Below are 18,364 nucleotides of genomic sequence, written 5' to 3'. Positions count from 1 at the left end.
CACTCACATCTGTACACATAATAGATTAATATATATATTGAATATTTCCATATTTTTGCCACATTTTAAGACAAGAAACATATATTATAATGAATGCATATTTAATTCGTTTGTAATGATGATTTTGATTTTATAAAAATATCGACCTTAACAAAACGAAACTGTAAGACTAATAATATGGTAAACTTACAATCATATTCAAATAACTTATTATTTATAATAATTTCGTTTTCATGTATATAAAAAAGGAATATTACTATAGAAGGAGCTTATAACATACAAGGATATAAATAGGTATATTACACAATATAATTTTTACAATTATGCATATGTCATAGTTCTTTCGACATATAAACAAAAGACAATTATGAAGTATTATTTACATAAAGCAGAATGAAACCCGCATTTTTTATGAAGTATTATTTACATAAAGCAGAATGAAACCTGCATTTTTATTTTATAATTAAATATATTTTATATATATATATTCCTTCATTGGTCTCGATACAAAATTTCATGAAATTCCATAATATTTTTGTGTGTGTTCCTTTTATTCAGTTTTAGTACGAAAAATGAAATTTTTATAACATTAGAGACCATTTTTTAAAGAAAACTGACATGGATTTAATAAATGAAATACAAATATGCATACTTCTAATTCCCAATTCTTAAAATTTTCCACAATCACATGACAGGATGTCAGCTACGCAAAAAACAGTAGGCACAAGACCTTACAAATTTTTCTTGTTCTTTAGATGCTCTTGAAATAAGCAAAATTTTAAAATTCAAGGGCAGATAACTCGAAACGAGACTGATTTGTTTTCACTTGACAATGTTTAAAAGTTTAAAACGTTTCTGTTTGTCATCATTTTCTAAAAACTCGCATAGTTTATATAGATCCTAGTATACAGTTTTCATTCTGCTAAATGTTTGTCTATAACTGCACCATACAATATATGCCTTAAAGTTGTTGAATTTTATTACTCCTTGATATTTACTTAATAATCTATGAATGAATTTATCTGTTATGACAACAAGTCAAGTACATTTGTATCTTAAGTTTATTTATTTTATATGACCCTTTGTTTACGACTCAACCTCTTCACTTGAGTTACTATCTAAAGGGCAATGACTTGTTAAATTGTCGTTTGGTTTGTTGTTGTAGTTGTTGTTTTTTGTAGTTGTTGTTTTATGTTGTTGTTGTTTGTTGTTTTGGTATGGTTTGACAACTATTTCACAAATTGCCAGAAAATAAACTTTGATCTGATTTTTGCATTTTTGTTTAAATTTTAACCATCTATATCGCTCGCAAACATTGTTAAGTTAAAGAGATAAAGAGAGATATAATTGTATAATTTGAAATGTTGACTTTATATAAAAGTAGATTATAATGTCATGATTTGTCATTTTTTCTGAGATAATCTATTCTTAGATAAATCATAGTTTATTTCAAACAAGTATACACGTTTACAATTTACAAATAGAACTTAACAACATATGAAATGAATGAAAAAGGACCAGAACCAAACGCTGATGCTTATATAGGCCTTATATTAGTATTTATGTGCTAAAAATTGGCCGTATGTATATGTATATGTATATGTGATCTTTTCTTTATCTGTTTTTAGAAAATGCCTTCAACTTTCGCTTTTATGAAAAAAAAATGAAAATAAAAGGATTCTTTAAAAGGTTACTTTATTTGTGTAGTTAAAAGAGAAGGACCACCTAAGCTCAGTAGAAAAAAAGAGATATAAAGTCCTTTGACGGCACTTTTACCGAGATAATTTGATTGACATAATTTGCCTTATGCCAGAAGTTCCACGCCGCTGTTATTTAAAACAGAAAACATTAGCAGAAGTTGAAAGTACCTTGTGGAGAAACTTGTAATCGTACGTGAGCATTTGCTGATACAGATGATTTAAATAATATTTACCTACCGCTAAATATTCAGATCACATTTTAATAGATCTGAGGTGTACACCTTTAAATTTGCCTTAAAACAAAAGAAATTGTAAAATGTTGAGTGTAAACCTTTAAATGTGCGTGTTAAACATGATTGATATCCAACCTCGGATCAAAGTGCATTTGAACAACTTTCTAAATGGTTTAGAAGCAAAAGTGCATATCCGACCGATCTAATTTGTGTTGTTTTACTTATTTTAAAAACCATGTAATAATAAAAAAAAATAATTGTTCGCAATAACTTCGAAAAAGATAAAGATAACGCGGATAAAATAGAAAATAAAAACTGTTTAATTAATGTCCTTTATAACATAGAGACTATAAATAGACATTGTTGACAACACTGTGTGAGAGATACATCATTTTCATCCTCAAAACGTACATGTTAATTAATATCTAAGTGACGCATACAAATTCGAGTGACGAATACTAATTCGAAAAAAGGAAAACATGTCAACAAAAACGGTAATTATAACGGGAGTTACAGTGTCTATGCTGTTAATACTGTTTGTGAAAATTTACTATGACTCAACCGACCCCGGCGGAGCTCTGCTTGAAAGAAATACCGCCGCCGCCGACAGAATAAATGCCGTAAATAAGGGATTTTTGGAGCAAAGAAATAATTTGTCACGGATTCTAAATCGGAAACAACAAAGACTTGGGCAAATGGAATGTGAGGTATTTACAACAACTTATTTTATTCACTTTCACCTTAAAGTCAATGACTTCCGTCTGACTCAATGAATACATATATCAGCCGCGTCATGACAAAACCAACATAATGGGTTTGCGACCAGCACGGATCCAGACCAGCCTACGCATCCGCGCAGTCTGATCAGGCTCCATGCTGTTCGCTTACCAAATCTATTACAAGTAGAGAAACTGAAAGCGAACAGTTTGGATCCTGATCAGACTGCGCGGATGCGTAGGCTGGTCTGGATCCATGCTGGTCGCAAACCCATTATGTTGGTTTTGTCGTGACGCGGCTCAATTATATATTACACTTAATTAACATGTACTTCGTATATGCAAAATGTCTCTAAAATTACTATTTCTATGAACATATTTGTAAAACATTACAGCGCAATAATGGCTTTCCCTGCATTAGAACTTTTCACCTCACTTATGCGTGTTGTAAGAATCTAAAACTTGTGTAAATTCTCAAATTAAAAAAAAAATCTACCAACAAATCTTTTTCAACTTCTGAAAAATAAATAAACTGTATAAACTTGTCTTTTAAAATACATAACATGTTATATAAGCATGAACATGCCATGTATAATATATTCTTTTAAAAATTCTAATATTTGTAAAATTTCCATTAAAAAATGCATATTTTTTCCTAGTTTTCAAATTTCCCCAAATAGCTGGAAAAAAGGTCATGATCTTCCAAATTGGTGTTAATTTCTAAAATGTTTAATACGTTAGTTCTAAAATGTTTAATACGTTAGAAAAATGTCGTAAATTTGTTCACACCGAGCACAATGTCATAATCATATTTAACAGAAGTAATCTGAATTTATAACTTAAAATGGTAACTTGCAATTTCACTGCAATGATGGATGGATGGATGGATGGATAGATGGATAGATAGATAGATAGATTATTCATATAAGACGTGTACAAAATGCACATGGTCACAAAAAACATACATTAAAATATAATTAAACATCACGTAATCATCAAAGTTAACATTATTTAGTAGCAAAGTATCATACAATGATACAACTACAAAACATGGAGAATGAAAAGAAATAAAGTAGTATTACTAACAAGATAACATTTTTATAATTATGTCTGAAGATTTGGTTGATTTAATTCCCTGCGTTTAAATGCTTGTGCTATAAAATTTCCCAAATTTAACAAGACTTTTTTTTTAGAACTTAATAAATCAATAAATTTGTACATGCTCGGATTTTTCACATAATATTTTGGTATGAATTTGTTTCTCAGGTCAGAATATTTTTTGCATGTGATTATAAAATGAAATTCATCTTCTATGTCATTACCGCAGAAATAACATAATCTTTCATTTCTTGGTTTTCGATTACGCCCATGTCTAAGAGATTCTATAAATAAACTATGCGACGACACGCGCAATCTAGTTATGCTATTACGTATTTTAAACGAATTTATTTTAATCAAGTAATCCGATATACCAAAGCTCGGTTTTAAATGTATGTACAAGGATTTCAGTATTTCATTTTTCTCAATATCTCCAAATAGTTTCTGTAAGGCACAATCCGTTACTGTTTTCTTAACAAATTTACAAATAATTTGAAATTTATGTTTTCATGATTTACAAAAACAGAGCTAAATCCATAATCATCGAGCAGTTTTAAAACCCAATTCTTTCTACAATTATAATACTGCGTCAATGAATGTGCATAAACTGATTTTTTAATATCATATTATCCGTATTTATAATCTTGACCCAGTATTTGATAATATGTACAAAACGAAATACATATAAAGGATAGCGACCCAATTCTGCATATATAGCTGCGTTACTTGTCGATTGTTTTACACCAAGGATTGTTTTGCAAAACTGTAGATGAATACGTTCTAATTCGCATGACTTAGTAAACCCCCAAATAGGACAACCATAATTTAATATCGATCCTACGAATGCATCAAAAAGTTGCAATGAAATATCCGGACGGATGTTATATCTTTTGATTCGATGTCTTCATATAAGGAAAAAAATGTCGGCGAATTTGTTTGCCCCTGACGTAAGCCCACCGCGATTTCAACAAAATCAGAAAATTCATTATCAAATTTTATACTAGACTTTACAATATTGTACATGTTTCTAAACATTGTTAAAATTTCATTGAATAGCATGATAGTTTCCGACGGTAATTAATTTGATAAAATCATAGTTAATACATTATTGTCCTTGAATTACGGAAGTTAAAGGGCCATCAATTAGTGAGATCGTGAAGTGTAAGTCGACTGATTTTTTATTAATTTTGATTTGATTAGACGTTTTAACACAAATCCATTTACTTTATTCACAAAGATTTTAAAAAAAACGTTTATATCGCCGAAACTTTTATCGATATGCTTGAATTTTTTGTCTTAGCGAAAAGGTATATATTCGACTTTTGTAAAACATTTGTCTTTTTGACAAAAATTGGCCTGAAGAAAAGAAAACTTCAAACATTTTGAGTAAAATTGACTCAAAATAACAAAAATGGTCTAGTCTTTATGAATGAAATGAATTGATTTGTGTTAAAACATCTGTTCAAATCGGACAAAAATCAGTCGGTTTACACCTCATGATCGTACTAAATGGAGACCCTTTAACGTTTCCATATTGACTATCATATTGTTTGATCTAAATAATGTAATTTCCTATTTACTTTTCTCATTTTTTGCTGTATAACGTTATCATGATGAACATGTAACTTTTGTTCGCATTCCAGTAACTCCGTAAATAAAATTGACATACAGAGTTTTGTAAAAGTTAAGTTCGTTAAGTTAAGGTCATAGGACCATTATGCCTCAGATATGCAATCATTTTTATTTCTCAAAACATTTATTTTTGGTATATTGTTACAGTTTCCAAAACATTACTCATTTGCCATTAAAGATGAACTTACACAAGCAATTTCTTTTGTATGGAAGTCAAGATACTACTTTGTTTACATTTTGCTTAATTTATGACACATTACTGCACGCTCTTTTGCACATTACTTTTTTTTCGTCTGTTAAAGATCTAACATGCTCTAAACCCATTATTTAAACACTTTAAAGCAGCACGCCGCCAGATTCATGTTAATTTTCATGAAAATTTTGGAAATGTATTTAAATGTAAAATATTGTATCGTAATTTACATATTGCTTTCGACACTTACAATCCACGAAAATTAACAAAAAGTGGTCAAGACATGCAAAAACAGCACTTATTGCGTTAGTAACGAAGTAGAAATATGGTGATAAAATACTACAAAATCAGTCTTAAACCGCACATAACATGTAAAATATAACTGGATCTTGAATGTTTTTATCTTTCTTAAAAGTTTAGTGCATTTTTTCTCAATATTGATTTTCTTGAAATATTTTGGCTCATCTGGTGGCGTGCAACTTTAAATTTGTAAACAAATGTTTGACATTTCTAAAGATTTGAAAAAAATATATGGATTTCTGAGGCAAAATTGTATGGTGGCTGATTTGTGCCATTCGTGTTTTCTCCCCGCGACCCCGCCAAGCGAAAAGTCAAGAATTAACATGTTAAAATGGCGGGGGGCGCGGAGCGAAAACACGCTGATTAGCGGGCGTCGGGCGAAGTTTAATAAATAAACTTAGCCCGGCGGGGTCGCGGAGAGAGAATTAAGAAATAAAACGGCGGGGGCGCACATTGTTCTCTCGGTAAATTATCCAGTCAGCAGTCACCTTTGTTTATGCAGTCTATCGAACTCGTGCCCTCCCTACACTTTGATAAGGGAGATATGAACCAACTGATCCTTTCCGTTTGTCCTAGCGATTTACCAATAAATGCAAAACATTTTTATGTTGGCCAAAATAGTGTAAAATTGTATTATAAATCCAACTCGCGATGCGGAGATATTGAATGTAAAGTCTCCAGCTAACTGTCCCCATAGGAACAGGTGCTGCAACAGGGGTTTATTTCTCCCTCTGAAGGGCCTCTAGTAATGCAACGGTGTAATAAATTTTGAACAAACAATGGTTTGGTTAAACTTCGATTACGTAACCATTTTATTTCACTTAAATTTAGAGAACTAGAGATCCTTTATACGCTGTTATTTTAAAATTACTTGTATAAATTAGTGTACAAGTTTTTACAAATATGAAAAATGCTACTTTATGTGAACATGCTACAATATTTATTGAAAAAGATATTTTAATGTTTTGTATTTATTAAGCTTGATAAAAAATGACAAAGAAGTTTTAATTGATAGTGTTGTCTGATGCATCTGTGAGACGCTAATGATGATAAAGTATGCAAATTATAAAATTATAAATGATGTGATAGCATTGGTCCATTTATTTCACGTTGCAATCGGAACATCTCGGCTATTCTTAATAATAACCTCGGACTTCATACGAATTGAAAGTAGTTCTACCACGTGGTTTTAGATGTAAACAGAAACGGAGTAATATATATATTTGACATCCAAAGGAAAATAAAAAAACTATTTCGGTAAAATTAATGATGGAACATAATGTCTCACAATCATAATCAATTGATGTACAATTATAACCAAATCCGAGTGGACAATATGTACTTTTGGTTTCTATAACCACAATAATAAGTATATAAATAGTATCCTGTAAAGTTTTATTAGATTTTTTTAGTTCTTAGCGTAGGTTAAAACCGAAATATCGTATCCGTTCCGTGTGCTCTTACTACTGTGTTCGAGGTCCTTATCTGAAGACTGATGGAAAGGGCCGATTATTTGACGCACACTAGCTAAGCCCTGGACAGTAGATAAGAAATATGCTACAGACAAAATGTTGACTTTGTCGTATTTTCGTGTTATCGCCTGACGCTCCGCGGAGCGAATATACGACATGGCACAAATCATCCACCATAGACTGTTAATATAAAGATGAACAACATTCCCTTCGACAGAGTAGTTAAATTAGTACAAGTTTGCATTTCCCCTAATTTTCCTTCTTTATTTTTTTCTTTTCTTTTGCAAACTTTTTTTTCTGTTTTTCTATTAAATTCCATGGGTTTTGTTATCAAATCTAATGGATTATAGAGGAGATTATTTCTAAAGTAGATCTCATTTAACATAATTTGCTTTCTAAATTAGCATTTAAACATTCATCGTAAGACAGTAAATTGTATAACAATATCATCATCATCAGGATGTATATTTCTAATTGGGTTCAAAATAAATAAAAAAAGTTTGCCTACACTTTAAAATTAACTTTTAAAAATTGTGTGCACTATCCTTAAAAGGTACATATTTCTTATTTTTGTTGAGTGCTTTACAAAGCGTATTTACATAAATACAACACTTTTATGGAATTATAATAATACGTATTTGTCTTACAGAAAGCTGTTAACCAGGCAACAAGTGAGACTGGTGGGTGGTGCCAAAAAGCAAGTACAGAGGGGAGTGGCCAGCATATGACAGACACTAAACTTGCAAGTGCTCTTGCAGATTTCTTTAAAGGTACGATTTTACATACTACAAAAACAGTGGTATTAGAAATTTCACTTGCTCACAGTATTAATAAGTATACTCAAACAAACATGGTTATTCAAGTATTTTATACCACCACAAATTATGAAGAGACTATCAACATTAGGCAATAATTAGAATGCTGGGCATTTAGTTACATTCTGTAATTCTTCTATTGTTTTTTAAATTTCAGGGAAATATGTTGGCAGTTTTGGGGATGGGCCTGGTCGATATAAGCAGCTTTTAACAGATTCTGGAAAACTTAAAGCTTATGACGCATATGACGGTGCCCCATTTTGTGACGTCACAAGTGAAGGGCGTGTGCAGTTTCTTGATTTGACTCTCCCACAATATGGGTTACCGCTTTATGATTGGATAATTAGTTTAGAAGTAGCAGAACATATTCCAGAACAATTTGAAAGTACTTTTATTGACAATATTGTTCGACATGCTCGCGAGGGCGTGGTCTTAAGTTGGGCTAGACCCGGACAGGGTGGGTATTCTCATGTTAATAACCGCCCATTTGAATATGTTAAAGAATTAATGGAGCGTTTAGGCTTTTCACATGACGATCTGGAGTCTGAAAAACTAAAAAATATTGCAAGTTTTCCGTGGTTTAAATGGAATACAAATGTATACCGCAGGAAAAGATCATCACTGTCAGAAGATTTAAACTACTTCACATAGCTTAGGTGTTTTATTATTATTATTATATTAAGAACAATCAACTAAGATGACGTCATCGTGACATATCAAAAATATAAAACATGTAGTTTATTCATGGACTAATTATCGAATATAACACTTAAGTCTGAATTATATCCGGTGAAATATTTAAAATGGTTAAAAGAAGGAATTTAGTATGTATGCCCCCCCCCCCCCCCAATATCCGCCCAAAACTTTGGGGGCGGGGCATTGCTATACATGTGTGTACAAAGTCGCGGTGTCATATCAAAAGCTCGATGATCAAAAGATTTAAAATAGGAGTAAAGAATTGGTAACATTAAGTATGTCTAAGTATAGGTTATAGGTTATATACAGAGTTTTAAGAAATTAATTTTTGAGCGAACAAAGTGAAGCGAGAAAATTAGTTTTTTAAAACTCTGTATATAACCTATAACCGACTTACAGTTAGCCTATTCAAATCGAGTGCAATATGTAAATAGGCGGAGTCCATTAAATCGGCTCATTTAACGTATAAATTTAATACATACAGTTGAGTTACAGCACTGTATGGAAAATACTTCGGCAAAATTAAAACAAAATAGAGCGATTTCATTGGCAGACAAAATTTGGCGAACTGTCAACATGGGATAGGAGATTTACAAAGAAAGTTTTAATTTATTTACATGATAAATGTTTTGGAAATCACTGATCATTTGTTCTTTAAAGATCTTGAATGATTTTTTTTGAAAGTGTAGAGACAGAACATCAAAACACTCGGCAGTCTGATTTATACTCGGAGGCTTTGCCCCCTCGTATGTAATTTAAGATCAGAAAGATCACGAATGATCTTGAAATATAAACACTTTCATTAAATCTTTTTTGAATGAAGTTTAAAATATAATGTCTCAGCAACCGTATGCGCTAATTCGTTTCCTTCAATTTAATTTACAGTACAAATTACTAATTCATTAACTTTCAGTGGTGCTCGTTTTTGCCATAGAATTGTACAATTTTGCTACATTTCAACATTCCATATATATGCTTTGTATTTCTAGTATTACACTTGTGTGTTAAATAAATGTTATTTTGCATAAGTTCTATTTTTGGCTTTTTATAGTTATGTTTTTCGAGCACTCAAATATTACATAAAAGCAGCCACGCCTATGCAATTTTCAAATAAAAATACAAGTACATTGTGAAGTAGCTTCATTTGCATTTTCCAATTTACAAAAGAGAGTATATTAAAAGTAAGACTATATGTGTAAGACTTTGATGATTAAGTATGACCATTTTTTTCATGAATGATTAGATCTTGTTCTTGAACAATTTATTAATATTCTATTTTATTCTATTTAAAGATCCCGTATGCTGTAAAACAGGTTCTTTATATGGATATGATTATTCTTCCAAATCCAATAATCCCATCCGGTTACGTAGTAGTGTTCGAGCCTACGGTCCCTGGATTGAATGGTTGACACTTTAACCACATGGGACACTTCTCAAATCGATATTTCTTATTGGATCACAAAATATTGCCACTTCCCTTTAATGGTGGTTAAATTTATAAGACATGATGTAACATTGACTATAGTTAGGTATTTAATGTTCAACAGAATTTGACAAATGTTAAGTTTGTTTAAGCTGAAAAGATTTATATGAACTGTTTGATGTATCATCTCGCATATTAGGGTGTTTATTTGCTTACTTTGATTTATAAGTGAATTTGTCCTTTCATATAAATTGTCCCCCACATAATTTGGAAGCACAGATTTATTGGCAGTCTTAATCAGGGTGCTTATTTACATGGTCAATATCATAAATATAAATATTGCTTTATCATACAGCATGTACAGACAGTATATGTTACTGTGTATAAACCCACATCTTGTTCAAACATCTAACATAACTATTCGTGAAAACTCGGCATATTTCGGAAAACTCCGTGCTATAAAGCAATATTGATGGTGCAAAAAAACCATTGTGACGTCTGATGACAAATGAGCCGCGTCACGACAAAACCAACATAATGGGTTTGCGACCAGCATGGATCCAGACCAGCCTGCGCATCCGCAAAGTCTGATAAGGATCCATGCTGTTCGCTATCAGTTTCTCTACCTGTAATAGTGTTGGTTGCGAACAGCATGGATCCTGATCAGACTGCGCGGATGTTGGTTTTGTCATGACGCGGCACAAATAAAGGTGTGAGGACATGTATGCAGATCTGTTTAAACATATTACAGTGGTAGAAAAGGTTGTTTTGGGGTTGTTGTTCTTTTGTTGTTGTTGTTGTTGTTGTTGTTGTTTTGTGTGTATGTGGGTTTTTTTATGTAAACATTCCGTTAACCCGAAGGTAAAATATGTTTTTATTCTAAGAAATATTAGGAATATCAAAAAATAATAAAGCGCACCAAAGATTGGCTTTGAACTTTATATAATCTTTAAAAAAAACATTTAAATTTTAAAGGTTTACTGCCTAGTTTAGTCCTGATATAGTTCTTATATAAAGTTGAGAATAGAATGAATTTAATTCGTAAATTGATTATACATGTACTTTTGTACATAGTTTATATCTATAGACGTCACGATAATCAAATGAAAAGAATTGTTATAAATGTACAGTTTTAGCATGATAGTTATATAGTGTTTGACGGGTTCAATGGTCAGTTACCAACGTGCAGTATCATTAATATACAGATATGCAGCCGCGTGTTTCTCTTTTGTCAGTTTCTGATCTACCAAAATCTAGAATCTCTGTCTATAATTATGCCCCTTTTATCCGAATGAAAATCTTCAAAATAGATGTGTGGTTTCGTCATTTCGTCATGCAGATTGGATTAAAGATGAAAAGTTAAATACGGTATAACAGAAACTTTCATTTTTAATTTGATATAATAAAATGGATTACACGATATCACTGATTTCTAATGATAAGTCATAAGGGAAGTAACCTTTGTTAACAATACTAAGCATTTTTAATTTGGTTATGTCCCTTAGAACCAAACGCTTTATATAGGAGGGTAGCATTTATATGTGCGCCTGAATGACACAGCTGCCAGTATTTAAACATTAGGGTTATTCCAAATGTAGAAATTTAGTGACATTATGCACGTGTTTTCACTGTCAGGTTGACCTAATTAAATGATATATTTTTATAAGTTTGACTATTTATCATGATCATTGACAAAAAATTGATAATCACTAACAGTTAGGTTGAAATATTGAAACTGTCTGAGAGAAAAAAAGAAGTATAAAACAAGATTGCATTTGTGAAGAAATGCTATGTCACCGCATTAATGCAACACTAAATATTACGAAAAGAAGATTTTGTTTTTGATTCTATACAATTGAACTTTGCCATAATGCAGTTGTCTCTAGTGAATTCGGGGCTTCAGGTCATATTTCAGAATTTCAAATGAAAGACAATCATCTACAGATGTGTCACATGTTAAGATACAAAGTCAATAGTATAATAATTTAAGGGTTTTTAATTTTAAAAAAATGATGTTTGGTTAGGACTGTTAAACATTGAAGTGCTTGGCCCCTTGTCGATGGTCCTGTTTTAGTGGCTGCGTTCATTTCATGCTGCCTTTCCTTGTTGATTTTGCTGTTCATATTTCAGATCAAATAGGTAGTAGGGGCTGAAGTTCCATTTTATTATGATATAGCGCCACAACAATTCAGCTTTAAAGTTAAATTTTGAAATGCACGCATATCGCAAAAAGTTTAAATACATTTTCTACCATTTAACTTAAAAAAACTGTTGATAGACGCTAACTTAATTTTGACATCATGCCCTTAGATAAAACAGAATGTTGACGGGGTAATTTATGATAGAAACATAGTAGGTATATTATGTGCCCACACACAGTCCTAAATGCATAGCATATGCACCTGTGTATGTTTTGGAAATGCATGTTCCTTTAAAATGCAATACTATAAATCTATACTATTTTGTAATTTAATAACCCCAGGTTCACTAAGATTTAAAGATCAGGATCAAATTCAAAAACACAAATATTCTCCACAGTTTATCTTCTGCCATATTAACTCGATAAAATTGAACTTAATTAAAATGGTGTATTTATGAAAATTTTAGAATAAAGTTATTGTTATTTTTAAAAAGTGGTCAATTTACAGTTGATCCAATTATTCATTTTGATCCTTACTTTGATCCGTCGATTTTTCCCCAAAATGTGGTTGTTTCTTCATGTGAAAATCAGTACTATTTGGCATTTTGTTTATGTACCAGTTCATATGATCAATTATAGTTTTATAGAGCAATGAAAATAAAATTAGGATCATTTGGTCATTTGCGTTTTATCAAAAGTCGGAAGTGTAACTTAAGACCGTTTCAATAAATATTTTCATATTTAGTAAATGTTTAAGACTTTAATTCAATTCATTCTCATGAGAAAAGTTACAAAATACAATAGCACACGCTATGTGTAAATGTTCATTTGTATAGATATTCAGAAATGGAAGAGTGTTAACATAAGAGTCATAAGTTAGGACATTTTCTTTAAGACTAAAATTGTCTCAGTTTCTTAGGACTTTCCATAAAACGCAACCCTGACCTATTCTTAGTAAAGACAGGGCCAATATTTGTAACAGTCAAATATTCATTTAAAATTTCTTGTTTAAAACAGATATTAAAAAATACCTATACAACACCGTGCATTTAAACAAGATATTAACAACAAAACAACATAATCTGCAAGCTTATCACCTGAAAGTTCGTTCACATTCTTATTCATTGTAATCTGTGATCAATGTGATTTCCAGGCTTATTCCTTTCTAAAACAAAGAGGACCCACATAACAGGTTCATATATGAATATTTGTTATTTCAAATGGCCTTAATAAGCCCTCGTACATAAAGAATTACGTACATTAGTGTCAATGTAACTTGTAATAAAGATTGCGTTTTGTTTTACAATTACAACCAAGAAAATGATTGCGTTAGGGCAGTGCATTGACTTAATTCCACAATTAGGATTCAATCAATATTAGCCTTTGATATAACAACACCATGAAAGTCATTTATTTCCCTTGATCATTATAAAATAATAAGGCGTTTCACTGGATCAAAGCAAAAATTGACCATTAACTTAAACTAATACATGTTAAGCAGCCGCTCATCAAAATTTTATTACGAGATGAAATAAGTTAAGTTACCACAGTGCGATGATAAAACATATGAAGTATTCCGATGATAGGACCAATAAAAAAATAAGAATTTAATTATACATAAAAATCCACTGTGTTTAAAGCTTGAAAACTTAACCGATTTTTTGTCATTCGCTGTCATTTAAGACACATTTTGTTTAATTTAACTTTCTTTTTCAAACGAACGATTCTAAAAAAATATATGAAAAATTTGTTTTTGGATTGTAAAATTGTGTTTTAAAGGTCAGTGGCCACCATATTCGTGTGCCATTTTTGATATATTTTAATTAGCTTTATTTTTCAATAATTTTCTAATTTCTAGTTAAATTGTCGGTAATGTTTAGTATTACCCTTACAAAGTCCGGTTTTTCACAGATTGTGTAATAGTTGCTTACCTTTATGCAGGTGCGACCTCAACGAAGTGAGAAATTCCCTATGTAAATATTAATAGTTCATGTGTAACGATATTTTTTCAGTTTTTCTCGTAATAATAATTTGCACTCACTAACATATTATGGATGAACTTTAAAAAATCTTGATGGGAATTTGCCGCTGATGTTGGTAAACCTTAATGAATAAACATAAAAGATGTGAAATTTATGTTTGATTGGATAATTACTAAAATTCCATTGATCTAACAGTCATTAATGCAAAAAAAAGTTTTCTTTTGTTTTATGTTTATTCATGTTTGCCCTTATTGTGTCATTTTTTGATATGGAATGAGAGAAATAAATGTTTTTTGTTTTGTTGTTTTTTTTACTTGCCTTGTTAATGCAGTTTTTATTTTCTAATTACCAATGAATGAAGGAATTGTCCTTCGGATAAATGAATGACAGGACTGGCTGTCCGCTAGTGTATGCTGAACCACTTGAACGTGTGAAAAAAAACATAATCAACACTTGTCATGAATTACGAAACATATGATGCAACAGGTCAGATCCTTTTGTTCACAGAGATCAATCAAGTTTTATTACCCCTTCATTTCACAGCGGGAAAAATTAAATTTCTCAGTGAAGAAGACACAAAAACACCTCTTTGAATTTATCAAAATACAGCATGTTGGTCATTTAAAAGTTAAATATTCTTTTATTATGTAAGTAAAAATATGTGTTTTTTTCAGTCAGTTCATGAATATTTAGACTGCAATGTGACAGCTTAATGTATTTCAGAGACTTACAGTTACTAACAGCTGATTTAAAATCTCTGGGTTCATTGCCATTTAATGTTTTCTTAAAATTGTATACCAGTCATTGCATTTAGCGCCTCAGTATGGATTAGAAATCATACCGTTCTAAATTGAATATCGAAGTTCCAATTTCTATGATTTATGGAAAGTTAGCTTGGAACGTATATCCTGAGTTTGTAGACTATATTATTTGAACAGTCAATCATATTTACGTTGCATGCGAATCGTTAAAGAGATTTACTGTAAGAACTATTACCTGTAAGAAACTATCTTTATATTTGTATATAATAGATTTGAAGCAACGTGCTGTGAGCACTTCAGTTTTATAGCAAGAATCGTGTTCATAAGCATGCTAATAATTATCAATGTTTACAATTTCTTCAATTTAAATCTGGATGTAATTGATCTATTCTCCATTTCATACAATACAAGTTAAACCTTGAGGTAAATAAATTGTTTGGAATACTGACGATGCTGTTTGCCGTGTTTATGTATGCGTAAGACCCGTTTCTCTACCGAATTTTCTGAAAACGAAACTGATTATCAACTAAAAACGTGTACCAGGGAGTCCAAGTATTGATAATGAACGCGTCCGCTTAGTTTCCTCATGGATGGTTTGATGTCCTCGACGGTATAGCTTATTTTATAGTTAATAAGTAACAATTATATAAAAAAAAATCAAAATTTTATTCGACTTTATAAAATTGAATTATTATCAAGTCATATTTTCTCTATTCAGCCGAATGATTGCAAAATTATTATATTCAATGATTTTACGTGGTTCTTATTTTTTCTTTTTTTTAACTGTATAAAGTCTATTTTTTGAAACTTTATGTCTACTTTTATAAAAAATGCATATTAATTATCATAATAAATTACAAATTATGTAAATGAAACAATGAGATCATAAAATCTTATTATTCAGATTTCTCAAAAATACATTATCAGATGAAAAAAATCCTGTTATGAAATTCATTTGCTAAACAATAAAGCATTAAGAGTTTTATGTCTTTTTTTTTTATTTCATCCACAATCACCAAGCAATTCAGATTCACTTAATCTACAGAATTCATTTAAGCTTATAATCAGATACTGGAACCAACCAGTACTGAAGTGATCCCCGACAGAGTAATGGCGACACACAATTTGTCCTTTTCACGTATTAAATTGGTTCATAAACCAGCATTTTTTTTTAATGGCAACAATTCGTTAGACTGACTGCAGAACAAATCATATTCTTCAGTTTTCACTTTTCTCATATTGTTGTTGATTTGAAAGATGTTAATGCTTGTCTACATTGGTAGTAAATTTGCCAGTATGCATTAGATCTTATATTCACTGGCAACAAAAATGTTTGCTGTAGTTCGCAAGAAGAGATTCTTATCTTTAGTTGATATGTTATTGAACGATTTTGACTCATCGCTTTCAAAGATAATGTTTTAGTGCTGAAGGAATGAACGTGATAAAAGTTTATTCTAGAAATAAACATCTCACATACATTGTACATTGTTTATATTTTATTAGCGGAATAGGAAACTACTTGATAGTATCGCTTAGGCAGAAACAATTCGTATCATCTTCATGCAGAATTAAGTTATCATATAAATATATTAAACACTCGACTAGGTAAAACTGAAGAAAATAAGGAAATCGTGTTATAAACGTTATTTCGTTACGATAATTTGGAAATGAATTGATAAATAGATAAAAGTCAATAAATATCTCAAGTGGCGTGCATCCTACAACGACTAAAATAGGAATTCCCGGGTGTTTATTTAGGTGTTGTTGTATTAGAACGGCTGGTATTTTTGTGATAAGTTCTGTTGCTATATAGTGTCATAGTGTCAAAAGTGGAAACTTGGATCTCTTATAAGGATATTGTGTTCAATGTTCAAGGATATAAAAAAAACCGATGTTAACTTGAATCAAAAGAACTTTTATTTTTCAAATATTCTGTTCCATTGATAATGTACAAAAAAGGATTAACGTATATTCAGTGCTTGAGAACTTTACTATGCGTCAGGTTGTATTTAATATTGTAAATCCAATGTACAAAAACTTGTAATTTGATATAACACTTTTTTGGAATATATACTCGCCGAAAAACAATTAATTAGCATGTGCAAAAATACTTTTTCAACATGAAATGATTAATGAAAACATGAGACGGTTATAATGATTTAAATCGTGTTCAAGGGAGTTATTTTAAAGAGCAAAAAGTTCTATTACCTTGAGAGCTTGAAACCATCCGGACTTCAAGTCTATGAAAGTGAAACGATTAATAATTACTTCAAGGACCTGACTTAAGCTATTCTTTTGACCAAGGATGCGTCGCCATGTCGTCAGGAGACGTTCCGAAATAAGGGGAGCAAATGCTTTTCAAGAAAGTACATTGATTCCAAATTCATGTGATTCGTCACACAATTTCGGGTCTGGAAGGCGGCTTTCTGTGCCACACTTGTTAACTGTTCATGATCAACATATTCCGGAGAGAAGACATTCATGTTCGGGTTTGCTTTCAAGTGATAATATAACAGTAAACTCTGATTCTGCATTTAGCAACGAGTATACTCGTATGAGGAGAGTAATAAATAACAATTCGATTTTTCTCATAGTAATTGTTTTGTTAATAATCATCATATTTTCTTTTTTTATTTCACTTTACAAGCTACTCACAATATCATGATTTCAACTAAATGTGTGTCTGTTTCAATATATTCACCATGCAAACGCTTAGCAAGTATTTGAGGTAGTAATATTTATTTATTTTGAATAAAAAAATGAGAAAAAAGTTTAAAAAATGATTCCATGATGCAACTTAAAGTATCTGTGCTCATGGGTGAGTCCAGAATGATCAAACGGTATGTATTGCCGTGTAAACATTTATATGTGTTTGGTAATAACGATCATAGTTAAAATGCGTCAGGTGTTCCGACGTGGCGCTGATTCAAGGGGGCAAACATTGCTCAAATTTCCCTTTTAATTTCATCCTGTCCCTTCGATGAATTTCCCCCATTTGGAGAATTATATAATATCTCAAGATCATTTCGAAACCAAATTTTTAATTTTTCTGGGGTGTTTTTTAGGGGGTGAATTTTTAAATTTCCCAATTTATTCGAATTTTCGTTGATGAAGTTTTTAAATTTGCACTTTCTTTCCCGTAAGGTTTTTATTGGGGTTAAATTCAAGCAAGCTTTTTCATCGTTATTTTACCAACCCTGCAT

General features: G+C 31.0%; 1 protein-coding gene across 1 annotated transcript; it reads left to right on the top strand.

Moving 5' to 3' along the window:
• Nucleotides 1-2,049: 2,049 nt before the first annotated feature.
• LOC132750721 (uncharacterized) lies at nucleotides 2,050-10,336 on the top strand. Its single transcript, XM_060740756.1, has 3 exons — nucleotides 2,050-2,640; nucleotides 7,994-8,114; nucleotides 8,317-10,336. Exons 1-3 carry the CDS (start codon nucleotides 2,413-2,415, stop codon nucleotides 8,808-8,810), a joined length of 843 nt encoding a protein of 280 aa, XP_060596739.1. The 5' UTR covers nucleotides 2,050-2,412; the 3' UTR covers nucleotides 8,811-10,336.
• Nucleotides 10,337-18,364: the final 8,028 nt, after the last annotated feature.

The sequence above is a fragment of the Ruditapes philippinarum genome, unplaced genomic scaffold (assembly GCF_026571515.1).
Source record: "Ruditapes philippinarum isolate M1 unplaced genomic scaffold, ASM2657151v2 ctg1476_1_1_1_1, whole genome shotgun sequence".
Taxonomy (NCBI): Eukaryota; Metazoa; Mollusca; class Bivalvia; order Venerida; family Veneridae; genus Ruditapes; species Ruditapes philippinarum.
This window is presented reverse-complemented; position numbering and strand designations above follow the sequence as displayed.

Excerpts from the sequence above, each read along its gene's own strand:
- LOC132750721 (XM_060740756.1), top strand. The coding sequence starts at position 2,413 with ATGTCAACAAAAACGGTAATTATAACGGGAGTTACAGTGTCTATGCTG. Across the intron at positions 2,641-7,993 it reads TTGGGCAAATGGAATGTGAG|AAAGCTGTTAACCAGGCAAC; the intron begins GTATTTACAACA and ends TTTGTCTTACAG. Across the intron at positions 8,115-8,316 it reads TCTTGCAGATTTCTTTAAAG|GGAAATATGTTGGCAGTTTT; the intron begins GTACGATTTTAC and ends TTTAAATTTCAG.